Source organism: Giraffa tippelskirchi, chromosome 1 (assembly GCF_054371585.1).
Source record: "Giraffa tippelskirchi isolate mGirTip1 chromosome 1, T2T-mGirTip1v1.2.pri, whole genome shotgun sequence".
Lineage (NCBI taxonomy): Eukaryota > Metazoa > Chordata > Mammalia > Artiodactyla > Giraffidae > Giraffa > Giraffa tippelskirchi.
The window spans coordinates 190645124-190663054 of record NC_137275.1 but is presented as its reverse complement, the minus strand read 5'-3'; the positions used below and the strand labels follow the sequence as shown (position 1 = coordinate 190663054).

Sequence of the window (17931 nt, the reverse complement as noted above, 5' to 3'; positions counted from 1 at the left end):
AGTTTTGTCATAGCTTTTCTTCCAAGGAGCAAATGTCCTTGAATTTCATGGTTGCAGTCACCCTCTGCAATGATTTTGGAGCCCAAGAAGACAAAATCTGCCACTGTTCCCACTTTTTTCCCATCTGTTTGACATGTGATGGGACTGGATGTCATGATCTTGTTTTTTGAATGCTGAGATATCAGATTAGATAGATGGATTAAATAGATGATATTGATTTATATAGATAAGAAACAGCTAGATATATGAACTAGATATAAGAAAAATGACAGATGATGATAGCTTAGATCCCATGTCTTCTGTCTCTCGGGCACGTCTGGCTCTTTGCAACCCAATGGACTGTAGCCCACCAGGTTCCTCTGTCCAAGGGATTCTCTAGGCAAGAATACTAGTGTGGGTTGCCATTTCCTTCTCCAGAGGATCTTTCTGACCCAGGGACCAAACCCATGTCTCCTGCAATGGCAGGCAGATTTTTTTACCACTGAACCACCTGGGAAGCCCCAACTGGTATTGATATTTAGATAGAGAATAGAGATGCTGGCTAAATCATAGATTAGATAGGTGGACAGACCCATTGAACATTGATCCACTGATTCACACACGTGCCAAAAGTGTCACAATAATCAGGTACAGCACAGTCTCACTTACCTTGTATATAACCCTAAGAAATAGGAATTTATTACCTCTATCTTACAGACATGGAAATTGCCATCTAGAAATATACTGAGTGAAAGTCGCTCAGTCGTGTCTGACTCTTCCCGACCCCATGGACTGTAGCCCACCAGGCTCCTCTGTCCATGGAATTCTCCAGGCAAGAATACTGGAATGGGTAGCTATTCCTTTCTCCAGGGGATCTTCCTGCCCCAGAGATCGAACTCGGGTCTCCTGCATTGCACACAGATTCTTTACCTTCTGAGCCACCAGGGAAGCCATAGAAATATATGCGATCACACTCAAACAGAAAGTACCAGAAAGGGAAAATTAAACTTTGGGCTTCTGATTGCTGGACCTCTCCCAGCCCTGCCTGCCCTGTTGTTTGCAATTTCACCCTCTGGAACATCCTCCAGTTTCTCCCAGCTGAGAGAAAGAGAGAGAGGAGCTGAGACAGGCCATATGAATGCTTGCCTTAAAAGTCTCTGATTCTATGTTATTACCAGGCCCCTTTGATTTTTCTCTCACAGGCTCTCCACAGGGAAGGATTCCAGGTCTGACCTATCATTAGAGGGAGATTAGGTCATAAACACTATTGACTCAATCTAAAGACAGTAGGGTTTCCTCGGGGAAACCAGCACAGCAGGTGGTCCACAGGGCTGGGCCTGGCGGTCCATATCCCAGCTCCACTCTGCCTTCAGCATCCCCTCTCATCCCATGCTGTACTGTCCATCATCTCTCACCCGCCCTGACTCCAAGTCATGTGCATGAGTGCTAAATCACTTCAGTCATGTCCGACTCTGTGCGATCCTAGGAACTGCAGACTGCTAGGATCCTCTGTCCATGAGATTCTGCAAAGTCCTACCAGTGCTCTACTAGGCACCAGCTAAACAAAACCTTCCAGGACACCAAGGACAGCATCCAAAGGAGGAGACACTTTTCAGTGACCTGACCTCAGCCCCATCCAGTTTCCTAAGTGTCTGAAGGGTATCGAGCTACAGGATCCCCCCACTCCAGGTCACACCATTGGAATCCCCCCCTCCTAGGCAAAGAGGCCAGGAAACAACAGAGAACTGAGGGTAGAAGGCACCTCTAGCTTTTAGGAAACCTTGGCAGATCTTCATTAAGTTTCAGCAGAAATCCAACTGCTGGACTAGGCACCTAGATTTGGCTCTAAAGCCTGGCCAGCACTGGAAGTTTTAAAACTACCAACCTACCTAATTAGACGGCTTTTCTGGTGGCTCAGTGGTAAAGAATCTGCCTGCTGTGCAGTAGACTCAGGTTCGATCCCTGGGTCAGGAAGAGCCCCTAGAGAAGGAAATGGAAACCCACAACAGTATTCTTGCCTGGAAAAATCCCATGGGAGGAGGAGCCTGGTGGGCTGCAGTCCACGGGGTCACAAAGAGTTGGACATGACTTAGTGACTAAACCACCACCACCACCTACCTAGCACAGTCAAGTCAGAAGTTCTGGTCTCTGGGCTTGGGGAAAACTCCCCAGGGGATTCCAGTGTGCAGCCACGGTTTGCAACTGGCTCATTGCAGAATTTCCCTTCAGAGAATAGTTAGCCTCAGCCACAGGGACCCCACCCCCGCGGCATCCTCCCTATCATTAGGGGAACATTTAGTCACATTCAAAGAGCGCTGACTCCCATAGGGGTTAACCAGAAAGAACTCTAATTTCTACTCACTGTCATTCCCCTGGGTCATTACCATGGCAGTTCAGACAGACTAAAAGCAAGGAATTTGGGTAAATGGCTTCACCCAACAACGGCAGCCAGTTGGAGGCAGAGCCCTCAAAGCCCAGGGAAAATAATCATTTCCCGAGAAGAAACGAGGAAGTCCTTTCAAAGAGGAGAAAGGGGAAAGCCAGGGAAAGGGCCCCCAGTGGAGTGATCAGGGACCAGAGCGATGGATGGCAGGTAGAAAAAGGCAGACTCTTCTGCCAACCCCTGCCTATGACAGACATTTATCCCTTTAAGACACCGCGTGCCATTAATCGTTTAAAGAAAGCCAGAATGTTCACCTATTATGAAAAGACATTCTGATGAAAAGCACAGCAGTCCGGGGCCAATCTGGGCATGGAGATGAAACAGCTGCTCCGTCCTAGTTCCTGCCCTGAACAGAAGGTGCCTTCAAGAAAACCACTGAAAACGTAGCTCATGGTTAGTTTTCCTAAGTGACTAAGTGGGTATATCCCGTCTTACTAATCACTTCTGACTTCTCCCCTACAACTCAGCACTGAGGCTGTCCAGGGACCAGTCACATTGCCGGGCTTTGGAGAGAAGGTAAGCAGGAGGAGTCGGGGAGTGATGGAATGCAGGGGGGGTGGTTTCCAACTGTGCTTCCCCAAGCCCTAGGATTTCCCAGAGGCAGAGGAGCTGCCAAGACGGAGGGGAAGGAAGAAGTGGAAGAGGATCTGGGTTCTCCCATGGCCCACCAGTGACCAACAGCTGCCCTCTTTCATCAGTCTCACCTGCCACATAGGGGCTCCCATGTCAGATCTCACATGAGAAGAGGAGAACAATGCTAAAGATCCCAAGAGAAGAAGCAGCCACAGGGTCAAGGCTTTGGTCCAGACTCATGCTGCTGTTTATCAGGCAGCCAGCATGGGCAGCTCCCATGGATACTGTGGGTCATAGAGTAATGGATAGCTCCAGATCCATGCATTCCAGAAATCTCTGCCCAGCTCACTCAGCCAGCACAGGGAACAAGGGTCTCCTTGGACACATATGTGTCAGGCAGGCTCTTATCTAGTCATGCAGAACCCTGAGCCCATGTGATGCTGACTGTCGGAAGCCTGTCCCTCTCATCAAAGGTCAGGAAGACCTTGCTGGAGTCGATCACCGGCATGTTCCCAACCACACCCCCTAGTTCTAGCTGTCACTCTGGGCAACAAGACTAACAGGACATTCCCAACCATCAGGATATCCTGCTCCATGGAAAGTCAAAGAATAGGCTCTAGGAGCAACCAGTAATGGGACTCTCCACCCTCTGTGTACGGGAGTTAAACCTGATCACGTAGGATGGAGATGCCTTCTTAAGAGATGAACATCACCCTCCTGTGGCCTGGGGTGATTCCTAAAGCTGTAACTGCCAGCTCTCAGGACCAGAGGCCAGGCAACACACCCTGAATAGATTAGAGTAAATGCCACAATGTCCATGAAATAGGGTCTAGGGACCCAAACAGAACTGTCTCAGCTTCCAGAAGGGCCTCCATGTGTGTGTGCTCAGTCGTGTCCAACTCTTTGTGATCCTATGGACTGCAACCCATCAGGCTTCTCTGTCCATGGGATTTTCCAGGCAAGAACACTGTAGTGGGTTGTCATTTCCTTCTGCAGGGGATCTTCCTGACCCAGAGATTGAACCCAGGCCTCCTGCATTGCAGGCAGATTCTTTACCATCTGAGCCACCAGGGAATGCTTGTAGTTAAAGTGCAATTATTTTGGATACACTATTGTTGTTGTTCGGTCAAACAGTTGTGTCCGACTCTTTGCGACCCCAAAAACTGTAGCCCACCAGGCTCCTCTGTCCATGGGATTTCCCAGGCAAGAATACTGAGTGGATTGCCATTTCCTCCTCCAGGGGATCTTCCCAACCCAGAGGTCAAACTCGCATCTCCTGCATCTCCTGCACTGGTAGGCGGATTCTTTACCACTGAGCCACCTGGGAAGCTCCCAGAAGGGGCTAACAGACTCTAAATCCCACTGGGCTATGAGCTCAACTCATGAATGGCCTCCTTCACGAGAACAGCATCTATGGATGTGTGTGGTAGCCCTTCAGGAAGTGGGGGCTACATTCCAGAAGGCTTCATCTTTTGCACTCTCTTCCTCTGCTCTGCTTGGCACCAGATATTAGGTGATCAAGCCAAAATATCCCAGGGAGTGCATGGGTTCTTCCGGTTCCAGCCATCCGTGGCCAAGATTTGCACAGCGACACCTGAGCTGACCCGGTTCCGTGGTGTCGGCTTGGAGAAGGCACTCATGTCCATAGGTGAAATGTACATTTCACCCACGTGGCGCTTGGGGGGGATGCGAGGCGGAGCAGACAGAAAGAACCCACGCCCACAGCCCATCAGATAATGTGGCTTTCTAACTGCCAGCCCACAGGCAGATGTTGTGGGGACAACTCAGGTCCTGGACTCAGAGACTTTCATCTGATGTGGTTGGGTTTTCCTGTAAGCACTTTCTAACCCGAGTCAAATGAAATGATGCAAAGGGAATAATCAAAGTATGGATTACAGATGCATTCATATTCCAGTGCATGTGTGTGTTCACACGTGGACCCATCAGAGGCAGGGAGCAAACCCAAGCGCCACGTGGATGAAGAAATGACAAGCAGTGGACGGGCCTCAGGAATGCTCCGAGTCACACCTGTCCAGGAAGGCCCTTCACCTTGATGTAGGCCCTCTGCCTCCACTGGCACGGCTCTCTAGGAAGAGCTGGATAAGCCAAGGGGCTTCAGAGATGACTGCTGAGTCCTCTGTGGTGCTCAGGGACCACCCTGTGCACTTAGAGAACAAGCTCCCTCATGAGAGGACAAGCATCCCCACTTCCTTCCGAAAGATGGAAGGAGCAGTCCCCATTCACGACCTCAGGCTGATGCTCAGGCTCCGGGTTTTCCCCTCCAACTTCTCCCCCAACCATTCCAACAGTTGATTGGATCGCAGTGGCCAGGGGCAGGTGAGAGAAATGAGGGCAGTGCTAAAGAGACAGCTGCTTCGGTGGAAATGAACACAACCAGTGAACGTTGTTAACACCAGACGTGTAAACCCTCCTCCCCACCCCCAGGATTCTCAGTCCACTGGCATGACACTCAGATGAAGCAGGAAACCAAGTCCCATGAGCAAATAAGCTCATCCCATCATTCATTCATTCATTCAGCCACACATCAGTGGAGCAAGTGTCTCAGAAGTAAGACACTGCTGGGGGCGGCGGGGGGCGGAGGGGGATGAAGAAGAAGGAGACAGGGCTTCCCTGGTGGTCCAGCGGTTAAGACTCCACTTGCCAAAACAGCAGACAAAAATTTCATCTCTGGTCCAGGAAGATCCTACATGCCGCAGAACAACTAAGCCCATGTGCCACAACTACTGAGCCTGGTACTTTAGAGCCCGAGAGACGCAACAAGAGAAGCAACCACAATGAGAAGCCTGTGTGCAGCAACAAAGACTCAGAGCAGCCAAAAACAAATTAATTTATTAATTTTTATAAAGACAAAGGAGGCACAGGAGCCATGATCAAACCGTTAACACATGACAAACATCCTGAGGACTAAGGCAAGATCCTTAGCATCTAGACTCTGCAGATCTGGCATGGACCTCCAAGAGCCCGACTTTCCAACAGCTCCCCAAGCTCACGTGACAATCACCAGATTCAAATACAGATTCACAGGTCCCCTCAGCACCCTCCAGGTCAAGAGGCTGGGTAGGGATCAGGAAGCTGAATGTTTTAAGAGGCACCCCAAGTCACATCAGGGAACCCAGTCTGCTGACCACACTTAGAGAACCCCCTGCTCCCAGCAAATGGTCAGGTCGGTCCTCCTGCAGTTGGAGCCTCTTTCCTCTAGCTCTGTAGAGAGTAGAGATCCAGAGGGAGTCTCTGTAGAGATGGGAGGTTTCTGGTACCTGAGGTGAGATGGAACAATAATAACCACCGTAGCTGAGTGCTAACCACCTCAGCTGAGTGCTAACCGAGGGCCGGGTCCTGTTCTGATGCCTGCACTGTCCATCTCTGTGACAACTATCTCCATTTTGCAGATGAGGCTTAAAGCAGAGGTCACACAGCTGGCGGGTGTCACAGGCGTGCACTCCCACACCTGTAACCTGCACTAGTGAATGGGGTGAGCATCCTGCCCTCTGGCCTCGGTCTTTCCCTCTATAAAATGGAGATAACTGTTCTTGTCTGCTTGCTAGAGACTCTGGGGTCTGAACAACTCTGATGGTCACAGAGCCCCCAGGATGCCAGCAGCACTTTCAACAAGCAGCACCCTTGCCACCTCCATGACCCCTCAGCTGGTCTGGATGCCGCCTACAGGGTGTGTGTCTAGAGCCTGTGCCCACCCATCACCAGACGGAAAGGGCAAAGGACGTTCCCTCTGCCCCGCATGGAGGGCCTCTTACAAAGATCTCATTGTACATTTCTCAATGACAGCCTCTGTTTCCTGGCAATAATATTATTTTCTGCCACTGACGCGTCACCTCCATTTCCAAACTGGGACTATTCGGCTGCATTTTGCACTGCAGGCTGTGCCTTTCAGACAGAAATGGAGCCTCCAGGTCCCGTGACCTGAGAAATGCACAGCAGGTGGCAGGTGAAGACACATCAAGCAACATGACTTGGAGCAACGCAGAAAGATGGGAGACAGGGGTTACGGGGGGGCATGGTACCAACTTCCTTCAATGGCTTATTTCTATGTTTTCACTTGAAACTCTTCACAGTGTCCGAAGTATTTAATGTTGGCCTCAATATTCATTAAAGAAGCTACAGTCTCATTGAAAGAGCAGGTCACAGGTACCAACAAAGTCTCACTAAGTCTCACTATTATTCTTCTTTGCAAGGCTCCACTGTAAAGCACACTCTAGCCACTCACTCACTTGAAGCAATACAGAATGCATAATCGGCAAGCAAAAAAAATAATTCTGACTTCCTCATCTGTATTATTACCATGTGTCTCCTGAGGGAAGGGCAGGCAATGTTAATTCTATACAGGTCAGTAAACATGGGTGGGCACTTACAGGAGCAGTTAATATTTCTCTAAGGATATACAAGCAGTGGAATTTGGAGTGCGACAACTTGGGACCACATTCCCACCACCTCTGCTTACTTTCATTCTTTGAGATTTGCTCATTAAATCTCTCCACTTTTTAACTGCACCAGCAACTCTGCCTTAAAAGATGCTTGCATTCTGCCCAACTGAGTGGGGTAGGCAGTCAGATTTTTTCCCCCTTCTTCGTTCCGACCCACAATAAGGCCATCTGCTGCCTATTCTGGGCCTGTGGTCCAGGGGCAGGACTCTGGAGACATCCCTCATCCCTCCACAGAGGGAACCCACCTGGAAAGTCAGGGAACGATGCTCACAGCCGCTGAGAAAGAAGGCCAAAGGGAAGGTCAGGGTGTCAGCAGGAAGGGATGTGCTCATGAGTGAAGGGGGAGGGAAGGCAGAAAGAGACAAGAGGACTTCCCTGGTGGTCCAGTGATTAAGACTCTGTGCTTCTACTGCAGGGGGCATGGGTTCAATCCCTGGTTGGGGAACTAAGATCCCACATGCCACATAGCATGGCCAAAGAAAGAAAAGGACAAGAAGCAGGAAAGGAGCCAAAGAATGGATCAAGTGTGAGGAGTGAAAAGGAGAATCAAGAAAGCAGGATGGAGTCTTTCAAGTAAGTGGGAGAGAAAGCAGAGCGTTGACGGACCTGTGGAGCAAAGTGCAAGTGATTAGAGGCAAACTCCGTCTCTGAGCTCAGTGATCTGCCAAATGTGGGAGCTGGAAAGGACATCCAGGATCCTCTAGTGCAAACCCTTCACTGTGCAGATGAGCAGCCGCAAGAACTGAGGTGATTCGCCCAAGGTCACACAGCAAGTTAGTGTGGCAGGTAGACCAGATCTCCAGATTGCTCGTTGGGTATATCTGCACCTCCTAGGGTTGCCCCTGGGCCCAATGACAGACATCACTGATCACTCCCTTGAAGTGAAATGAAAGTCACTTGGTCGTGTCTGACTCTTTGTGACCCCATGGACTGTAGCCTGCCAGGCTCCTCTGTCCATGGAATTCTCCAGAATACTGGAGTGGGTTGCCATGCCCTCCTTCAAGGGATCTTCCCAACCCAGGGACCGAACCTGGGTCTTCTGCATTGCTGGCAGATTCTTTACCATCTGAGCCACCAGGGAAGCATTATTCGTGACTTACTAACAATCTGTGACCAAGGCAGGGGTCCACAGGGCCCTGACAGGGACTCCAAACTGAGGTTGATTATAACCTTGACTTGGTATTCCAGGCTGACACCCGAGGAGTCTGTTTCTCTAAGGTCCAGTGTGGCTCTGCGGCCTGCCCTTGAGGAGGTGTGGAAATTCCCACTGGTGCTGGTGAGTCCTAACAGACACCACTGACAAAGCCGCAGGCATCCACACTAGGCCAGTGTCCCAGGGTGTGTGCACACCACCCCCAACCACAAGAATGGTACCCTCTAGGTTAAGAGGTAACATGTGCAGTAAGAAAGAAGTAAGGCTTAAAAAAAAAAGCTTTTTCTGGTTAGTGATGACACCCAGAAGACCAGAAAGGACACAAGAAGGTGAATGCTTGATTTAAAAGTCGAAGAGCTCGGACTAGAAGGGGCTGGCAGTGTTCTGCCAGGTGGTAGGGAGGACAAGAGGAAGCTCAGAAACAGACCCTGCAACTACACATTAAAAAGAGCATCAATTCAAAAACTAACCAGTAAGATAGGTTTTTCTAAAGCATAAAGCACTAAGTTCTTTCCACGTGGACCCTCTTCTAAACTGAACTATAAGGTTTTAAGACAGACTGTATATTGGCTTTCACTCCTGGATAAAATCTTTAAAAAAAAAAAAAAAGAAAATGAAATAATGCCAACTGCAGCAACATGGATGGACCTAGAGATGGCCATACTAAGTGAAGAAAGTCAGACAGAAGAAGATAAATATCATATGATACTGCTTATATGTGGAATCTAAAAACTGATACAAATGAACTTATTTGCAAAATACAAACAGACTTACAGATATAGAAAACAAATTTATGGTTACCAAAGAAGAAAGGAGCAGGGGGAGGGAAAAATTACTAGTGTGACATTAAGAGATACACACTACTATATATATATATTAATAGACAGATAAATAAGGACTGACTGTATAACCCAGGGAACTATATTTACTATCGTGTACCAACTATAATAGAAAAGAATCTGAAAAAGAATAGACAGATATATAACTGAATCACTTTGCTGTACACCTGAAGCTAACACAACTTCGTAAATCAACTACACTTCAATAAACAAGTAAAAATTTAAAAATTATGTGTCTGGTGGGTCACTGTACAACTTGCCTACCTCCTCAAAATCAAAATGATATTTGTCAAAAGGACAATAAACAGGCATGCTGGAAACTGACCATTCACAAACGCACACTTCACATTTGTTAGGAAATATACTTTAGATTTGGCTGAATGAATAGCATACATCCTACGGAGCAATATTCACGGGGCACCAAGGTGTCCAAGGCAGAACAATTTTCAAATCTTAACAACAACTGATATCTGCAGGTGCTTTTCTGAGCAGGACTTCCCAACTTCATTTATGTCAAACTCCAAGCAGGAAGTAATCCTTCCATTTGATGGTCTTATCAGTAGAATTAAGTTCCTGGTTCAACAATTCATCTGCTGTACCCTGGCCTCATTCCAAAAAGATACACCCTTTAGGAATTCTTTAAAAGTCAAAATCAAATACTTAGGAGCAAAGGCTCAAAACTGATAGCTCTGAAGATTACTCCAAGGACTGCTGTTTTCAAAGTGATCACAATCAAACCACATTTTCAATCTAAGAAAGACAAGAGCTCTAGGGCAGAGAAAGCAAGAAGCCACTTTTTTTTTTATCCTACTGAAATTTTCAAGTTCAACTGAAGAACCTTAGAGCTGGACAGAAAATGAGCCTAAGGCTGGCCTGCCCCCATCACTCCGCTTACTTGGAAGACCCATCCACTGTTCAGTTTGGCAACCTTCAGAAGGAAAGAATCAACAACACAGGCTCATGTTCACATGATAATGGTTCTCAGGCACTAAGAATATGCTTTGTAAGCTGTCTTACTGATCATGGTGGTTCCTCCAGCCAGGGCTGCCTTGGTGCCTTGAAAGAAGTCATCAGCAGAGGTCATCCCCTGATCAGGCATCTGGAAGCGGGTATGGACATCAATCCCTCCAGGGATCACCATTCTGGAATGGGCTTCAATGGTCTTCACCCCTCCTGGCACAATCAGGTTTTCTCCTATTTGCCTAAATAAACAGGGTGGACAATAATGATCGTAAATGAAATGTCCTAAATCAAACAGCATCTGACAGACACTTTCACCAAGCCCATAAACATTCCTTCTCTATATTCCAAAGACTTTTCAGGTTATTGTTAGTTATTATTCATAATGTCTGTACTCTACTCCCTACCCACAAGAAGCAATGTAGAGCATACTAGAAAACAAAATTTAAATAAGGCATCAGAGGCTGATTCAAGGTTTAGTTACCAGAAAACCCATATGACCAAATGATAACAAAGCCCTAAGGTATTTATATAAAATACCACCATACTTTATAACACACTCAGTTGAGTTACTTATCCTATAACAATTTTCTTCAGACCTGCTTTCACTTTACATTTATTTTCACCATATCCTTTTCAACAAAGAGAAATGATGATTAAAAGGGTATGGAGTAAAACAAAACAAAGCAAAAATAATAATAATATTATTATTATAAAAAGTAAACACTATGATTGAAACTACTTAAAAATATGATTAGTAACTCAGATAACAGAGGTAGAAAATTATTCATTCATGATGAATAATGAATATAAATTAAACCATTAATATGCATTAATTAATATTCATTAGTGGGTGACATGAATTCATTTCCCATTTTTAAAAAAATACCTCTACTACATCTTTCTGTCGGTTTTTTGAAAAGGAAAAACTAATCACGAAGGAGTTGGTCAAGTTCTAAAACAAATTAGTGATGACTAAAAATAGCACATGGGCTTATTCACTCTTCCGCCAGAGTCTTACGGACCAGATCATGCTGCTTTCCAGTTGGGAGAAAATGGAACATGAAAGTCATAGTATTTGAGAGCCTGGAGCTGAGACTGTCACAAGCAAACACACATGGAGAAAACATTAAATGTTGAAATGTTAAAACCTCTTTTAGGATCATAAATCAGGGTGTGAGTTTCCAGGCAACAGAACCGTTCACTACACTTTTCCACTCCTCTGGACTGATAAATGCTGCTTATTTAAAAGATGTCATTTGCTGCAGTGTTTGTCTTTAAACAGATGTGCTATTTCTCCAGAGCCCTGTGAGCTGTTCCAGTTGGAAGGGCATGAGGATACTGGGATGTTTTCAACAGCACTTAACCCTCTAGGGTCCAAAAATACCCTAATTCAATCACTGTTCTGTTGTTTTCTCCTTTAAAACACAATACACAGTAAACACAAGGGCAGTCCTATTTGTGTTCATTGACACTTAAAGAAGGAAATCTAAAATTGCCTTGAATGAGGCAGTAATTTGTCTCTGTGGCTTAGTAATTAATTGGGTACCCTTTGGCCCCAAAAATTTGGATTCTTGATTAAGAAAGCAGATGTGCTATCATGACAGATGAGGCTGTATTTTGCATCTGTGTCCTTCAACTGTCCTACCCTCCCCACACAACAACTACATTCTAGGAACACCTTTAATATAGTCAATGGATCATAACCCAAGTATTTGGCAACAAGAAGACGCTGTGTCACATTGGTTAAAAATAGTCAATTACATAACACATAAGGAAATGGGTGTGCATCTAATTGTAGCTTTGAATTCCCTAAATCTGAGCTTTCAAATTCACTAATTACCAGCAATCAAGCTGTGTTTAAACAGATATTAGTTAGTCTCTCTTTGAAGTCACTAGAGCTGATACTAGGCGTCTGAATTGTACACAATGCTTAGGAACACTGCAAGGTACCCAAACTTGTCAAGATGATGAGTTACACTTACTTGATCAATCCATCTTCCATGTATATGTCTGCATAGAATGACTGGTCATCATTAACAATTTTACCTCCTTTGATCAGAAGACGATCACTCTGAAACAAAGAAGTAGTAAGGTCATAATGCATTCTTGACCCACGATAAGACAAATGAGCTAAGAACACTTTCACTGTTCAAAAGGGATGCTCAAAATGAGCCAATTTGGGAAAGACTCAGTGACAAAGGTGAACCTGTATGTGGCAACCTATTCATCCCTGGATGAGTCAGAACATAGTGGCAAAATTCAAAGATTATCCTAGAGGAAAAAAATCTCTTTCTATTAGACCCAAATAAAAAAAAAAAAGCCCAACAATCTCTCTCTTTAAAGAGCTATTTAAAAACATTTCAGATAAAGAAGACAATTACTTTAAATAGCTTTAGGCTAAACTTCATTTTAAAACAAAATACACCCACATGTAGGGGAAGTCAATTCTTGGCAGGTTTGTGTCGGGGAAAAATTAACCAAAGTCTGTTGTCATGGGATACTCTACACAAACACATTTGGTTCAACCATAGCAAGGTTTCAATTCAGTATGTTCTGTATCTTTGTGGTAAATCACAGCAACTCTAGGTGGGGAGAAAATATTTCAAAGATGCACCATTTTAACTGTTCAGCTATTAAGAAAAAGGTAAAGTTTTCAGATAAAGTAGGTGAGAAGACAAGTTCTAAAAATCTCACACCATTATTGACTGTACATGTATTTATATTTTAATTGGTGCAAAAAAATATATGATAAGCAGCCCATAAGGCACAGAATGTAACAGAAATGTTACATTATGATTCATCTCTATAGCAAATGCTGTTGATGGAATCTTATGCTAAAATCCTGTGTTCAGTGGACACACACTTGTATTATTCCACACAAGGGTTAAATGATTGCCCTTTTAATATGGCTTTAATATGGTCCATTTTAACAATGATTAACTTAAAAATTCAATTAAAAATAATATTCTCATCAAGTGCAATTTATGTTTAGCACCTACCAAAAAGAGAAAATTAAAGCAACTTAAAAAAAAATAAATACATGCTGCTTCAGACATAGGGGGAAAGACTTGTACACGTAAACGCACACACACTTGGGTTTAGAAAGTATTTATTGTTTCTCTAACGTAATGAAAAACATTAAGATTATTTTAATTGTGTACACTGTCAGGCCTTCGTTCTGCTGTAGACGTTGGAGAGACAGAATAAAGAGGCAGCAACAATTCCTGTATTTACATAAAATAAATGTAAAAACCTTTACAAAACCCTGTCCTGTAAACCATGTTACCCCAGCTGCCAATCAAACCTGTGAGGTGGATGGAGCCAGATTCTCGTTCCCAGGACACAGATAGAAACTGAGACTCAGAGAGGTTAAGCCACTGACCCAAGGTCACCTGATCCAGCGCATGAACTGTCTACAATGATCTCCCCCTCTTCCCCACTACCCAGCTTTGACAGGATGAATATCCCTGGGGAGGCAAGGAGAAGCCCTGCCCTTCACCGCCTCCTCGCTTAGTCACTGCGGTACCTGTCTCAGCCATCATGAGAATCCCAGAGCCAACATCATGTTAAGAAAAAAGAGAGAGAGAGAAACATCACAGCCCAGTTCACTCGTCTGGCTTCTTACATAAGAGGTTGGCCGTGCTGATGGAGGGAGGGAAACCATGCTATAGGTCCCACTATCCTGCAACCAGATTTTGTTAAAGGGTAGAGGGGGCGCTCTTTTGGAAAAAAAAAATCAGTTCTGTTGATTGTTTGCTTTTTAAATTTTTTTCTCCCCACACTGTCAAACCGAAACTGCCTTTTTCATTCACGAAGACAGCGGATTACTTCAGGCTTCTAGCAAATCTGCTCTCCACCCGCCCCCCCACACCCCAGATTCCTTTCTCGGGTGCAAGGAACACATAATGTGGGGTGCTCCCACGCTCGGCCCTTTGGGATTTGGGGTCTCTCGCCCTCAAGAAAAAGCTAGCAGCCACCGCCTCTGCTCTAGCAGCTCATCTTCTAAAACCCTCCGGAGCACACGCCCCCTCCCCCGTGCGTTTGCTCCCACATCCCTCTCCTGCGGATGGGTGTGCCCTTGTGCATCCAGTGGAAGCCGAGGTGCCGGTGGCTAAGGAGGAAACCACAGTGAAAGCGCGCCCTCAGACCCAGTCCTCAACTCATCTTGACTTTTCAAAGATTCTTTCGGTCACCGCCTCAGCCCTGGGTTCTACCCTTTGCAATCGCGTTATCATTATATAACAATGAATCTCCCTCGCGTTCCTCCCTCCGCGGGATATCATTCGGGGATGCAGAGAGCTAAGACTGGCAAGAAGAGGAGAAGATGGGGGCGGGGGAGCAGCGGGAACAAGAACCTGTGTTCATCTACCAAGCATCGCAGAGTCATCGCTTGGAGCTCCTCCTGATTTACAGACTAAGGACCTCAGGCCCCAGGGCTGCGCCCGCATCTCCGGCTGCTGCGATCATTGTCTGGCCGAGGCCGGGCCGGGCCATCTGCTCTGCGCGTCGCGCAGCGCCATTACCTCCCCGAGCCCGGCTCCGCGCTGTCCCCAACGCCCACCCTCCTAGCCCGCTTTGTATAAGCCAACACGGACGCCTCCCTGGCTGCAGAAAGACACAAGTAAGCGAGCCCAGAGCCCCGCCAGGATCCCAGCCCCAAACCTTGGGGCGAAAAAGCCAACAGGGCCATCAAAAACCGGTCCTGGTCAACAAAAAGCCCACGCCTGCCCGTCCCTACGCCCCCCTCCCCCGCCTCCTCCTCTGCTCATCACCACGTCCCTGTTTTTCCTTCCCGTTCCCTAGGATTCGGTACACCCAGCCCTTTTCAGCATCCCTCCGCTGTCATTACGCCTCCGGGCTGAAACCGCTCCTTTTTCTGAAGAACCGGAGGAAGGCTCCAGAAAGCCCCTTATGGTGGGGGCGGGAAATGGGGGAGAATCCATTTCCCCGTCTCCCCCATCAGGCTCCAGGAGTCCAGCCCCGCAGCACGCAGCCGGGAGAACAATATCCGAGCTTCAACCATGCATATTCAATCTGGGATCCATTTGCTTACACCCCGCTGGCCAGCACCGCAGCATCTCGCTCTGACAAAAGGATACAGCGGATCTGGCGCGCTACCTAAAACGACCTTAATGCACTCACGCTCCTATTTTAATGCCTTAGAAACTATGCGGCTTACAATTCCATAGGATTGCGTCTCCCATCACGATAGCCTTCTTCAGTAACAAGGGGAAAAAAAAAAAGTTGGGTTCCTCTTCCTCCCCCTGCTTTAAAAAAAAAAAAATTCTTTAGACCATCTGTGCTACAAAAGGTTGCTGGCGGATCGTATATCACCCAAGTACCCAACTCACCGTGATGCGTGGAATATTTTTCTTCCCCTGATAAGACATCTCTCTCCTGGGAAAAAATTAATTTCAAAAGAGCAGCTTTAAAACAAAAATTGCTAGGAAAGACACTTGGTTATTTTTTGCAGGATTGAAAAATGTGCAGCCGAATAGCTGGTCTTGCTGATAGCAAATATCAGGAACGTAAGAGATAAATGCAATCCTCTGTCTCTTTTTCTTCCTCTCCTCCAGCACTGCCCCAGCTAGGGCGGAAAAAAAGAAAGAGAGAGAGAGAGAGAACAGGAGGGAAGGGGGTGGAAATAAACTACAGCAATAAAAGCCTCGGTTCAAGTCTGCCACCGCGGCGCATGCGCCGCCAGCCACTCCCTTTCCTCTCGGGCCAAAGCCATCCGCTTCGAGAGAGACGAGTCCTGATTGGTCACAATCGTGGGATATGCAAATAAGGGCAGGCGGGGAGGGGAGAGGCGCGAGTGCGCGAATTGCTGCAGTGTGCAGCCGAGGGCGGCGGTCGGTGCGTGCGCCCGATCGGGGAGCGCGCCTTTCGCGCCCTTTCTTTGGACCAGGGCATCGGCCACCGGGGCTGGCAGAGGCCCCAAATGCAGCATCAGCAATGCAGGGATAGCTGAGGGGTGATCATTACGGACAGGGGGAGTCCAGCCCCAAGACGGTGGGCTTCGATGGGGTCCCGGCGGCACGCAGCCGCTCGCGCGCGCCCCGGTGGATGCCCGCCCGCGCGCCAATCCGCGGAGGCCGCCGCTGCAGCCCCGCGTGGGGTGACTGCGCCGAGCCAATGGCTTTGCTGGCGGCGAGCGCGCGACTGCACGGCCGGCCGGCGCCGCGCCGCCCGGGAGGGGCGCCCGAGCCCTCCTCCCGCCGCCCTCGCCTTTCGCTAAGGCTCGCTCGGCCTCCGCCCAGGAGTCGACGGGGGAATTCAGATGGCAGCGAGCAGAGGGAAGGGGAGCGGGGCTGGAAGGCTCCGCGAGGCGCCGCGCCGGCCACGCCCGGCCCTGGAGAAGGGCGACTGGACGCGGGCCTGTGGGCCGCCGGCGCCCGGCTGGCTCCCCGGGGGCGGAGAGGCGCGAGCTCGAGATGAGGCTGTGGAGAAGTGGAGCCGGAGGCCAGGCTTCGGGCATCCTTGGCCTGGCAGCTGGAAAAGAAAATCTGAAGCCCTCACTGCTCTGAGCAGGGAAGGAAGGCAGCCAGGGAAGACGTAGTTCGCTGCCGGGGATGGAAACCCCTCCCTGAAACATCCTTTTGTGCCTTGGGGTCGCCATGAACTTGGGGGCAAGGAAGGAGCATCAACCGCCTATTGAGGCCAAAAAAGGCTCAGTCTAGGGCCCGGGTCTCCTCTTTAATAGTCACGCTCACCTACACGATTTAGGGGAATGAAGCAGGAGGCAAGGAGTGGGGGGAGGGCGGGGAGTACTTATATGCTGCCTGCAATTCTGTTGAGAAACTGTTAGGATTAACAGCGCCCAAGGAGCTCAAAGGATGTGCATTGCTATAGACTGGCTCCCCAGTTCACATAATGAGACCAAAAGCCAGGAGATGAACTGGAGAAGCTGGAGGAATGAAGGAAAGACGATCTCTAAAAGAAAGGTATGCTGAGTCATGGAGAGAACCACCCAGAATTCGTTTAAAACACCGGAAATCTTAACTCCCCAGCCAGAGATCCTACCACACAAGGCTTTTAAGGCTTCTCTTCTTGGGCTAGAAATTGAACAGGTTGGGACCTCTTGGCTCTGTCCAAGTCCGTCTCTGATGCTCTTACTTCCCTGTAGAAGGAAGAAGCTGAACCACTTGATCGCGAGCAGTCTATCTAAGGCTGCCTCTTTGGAAGGCTCCCCAGACAGGTACAATGACTAAAACATCTGTGCTGGCCTTGAACTTCTCTACTAGAGATCAAACAATGGCTAGAATCCCCCACGTAATCTGTGCCTTCCTGCAACCATGGAGAGGGAGAAAAAAAAAATCTATTTAATTGGCTCACATCTGCTCAGCAAAGATTAGCCAGATAAACGCAAAATAATCCTAAGGCTAGGATGGGCCCACCTTTCAAAGTCTTTCTGCATCTGGCCACTTTGGATGGTTGTCTCTCCAGAAGGTGTAAGATGCACCCTTTCACTCCTCTTTCTGTAAATTCTAAAGACCCAGAAAGAGGCTCGGGGCACCCAGC

At 47.7% G+C, this 17931-nt stretch overlaps 1 protein-coding gene across 3 annotated transcripts in view; it reads right to left on the bottom strand.

Moving 5' to 3' along the window:
• The window catches only part of DPYSL2 (dihydropyrimidinase like 2), a 117384-nt gene that overhangs the window by 62177 nt on the left and 37276 nt on the right, over positions 1 to 17931 (bottom strand). Inside the window, exons 1-3 of one of the 3 annotated variants that reach the window (XM_081516801.1) lie at positions 15762 to 16089; positions 12393 to 12481; positions 10465 to 10649 (exon numbers count right to left, since the gene is read on the bottom strand). In XM_081516801.1, coding sequence (XP_081372927.1) covers positions 10465 to 10649; positions 12393 to 12481; positions 15762 to 15800 — 313 coding nt within the window. In that variant the 5' untranslated portion in view covers positions 15801 to 16089. Of the gene's footprint in view, positions 1 to 10464; positions 10650 to 12392; positions 12482 to 15589; positions 15654 to 15761; positions 16090 to 17931 lie in introns of those variants that run through there. The other 2 variants (XM_081516809.1, XM_081516792.1) reach the window with 2 other exon arrangements.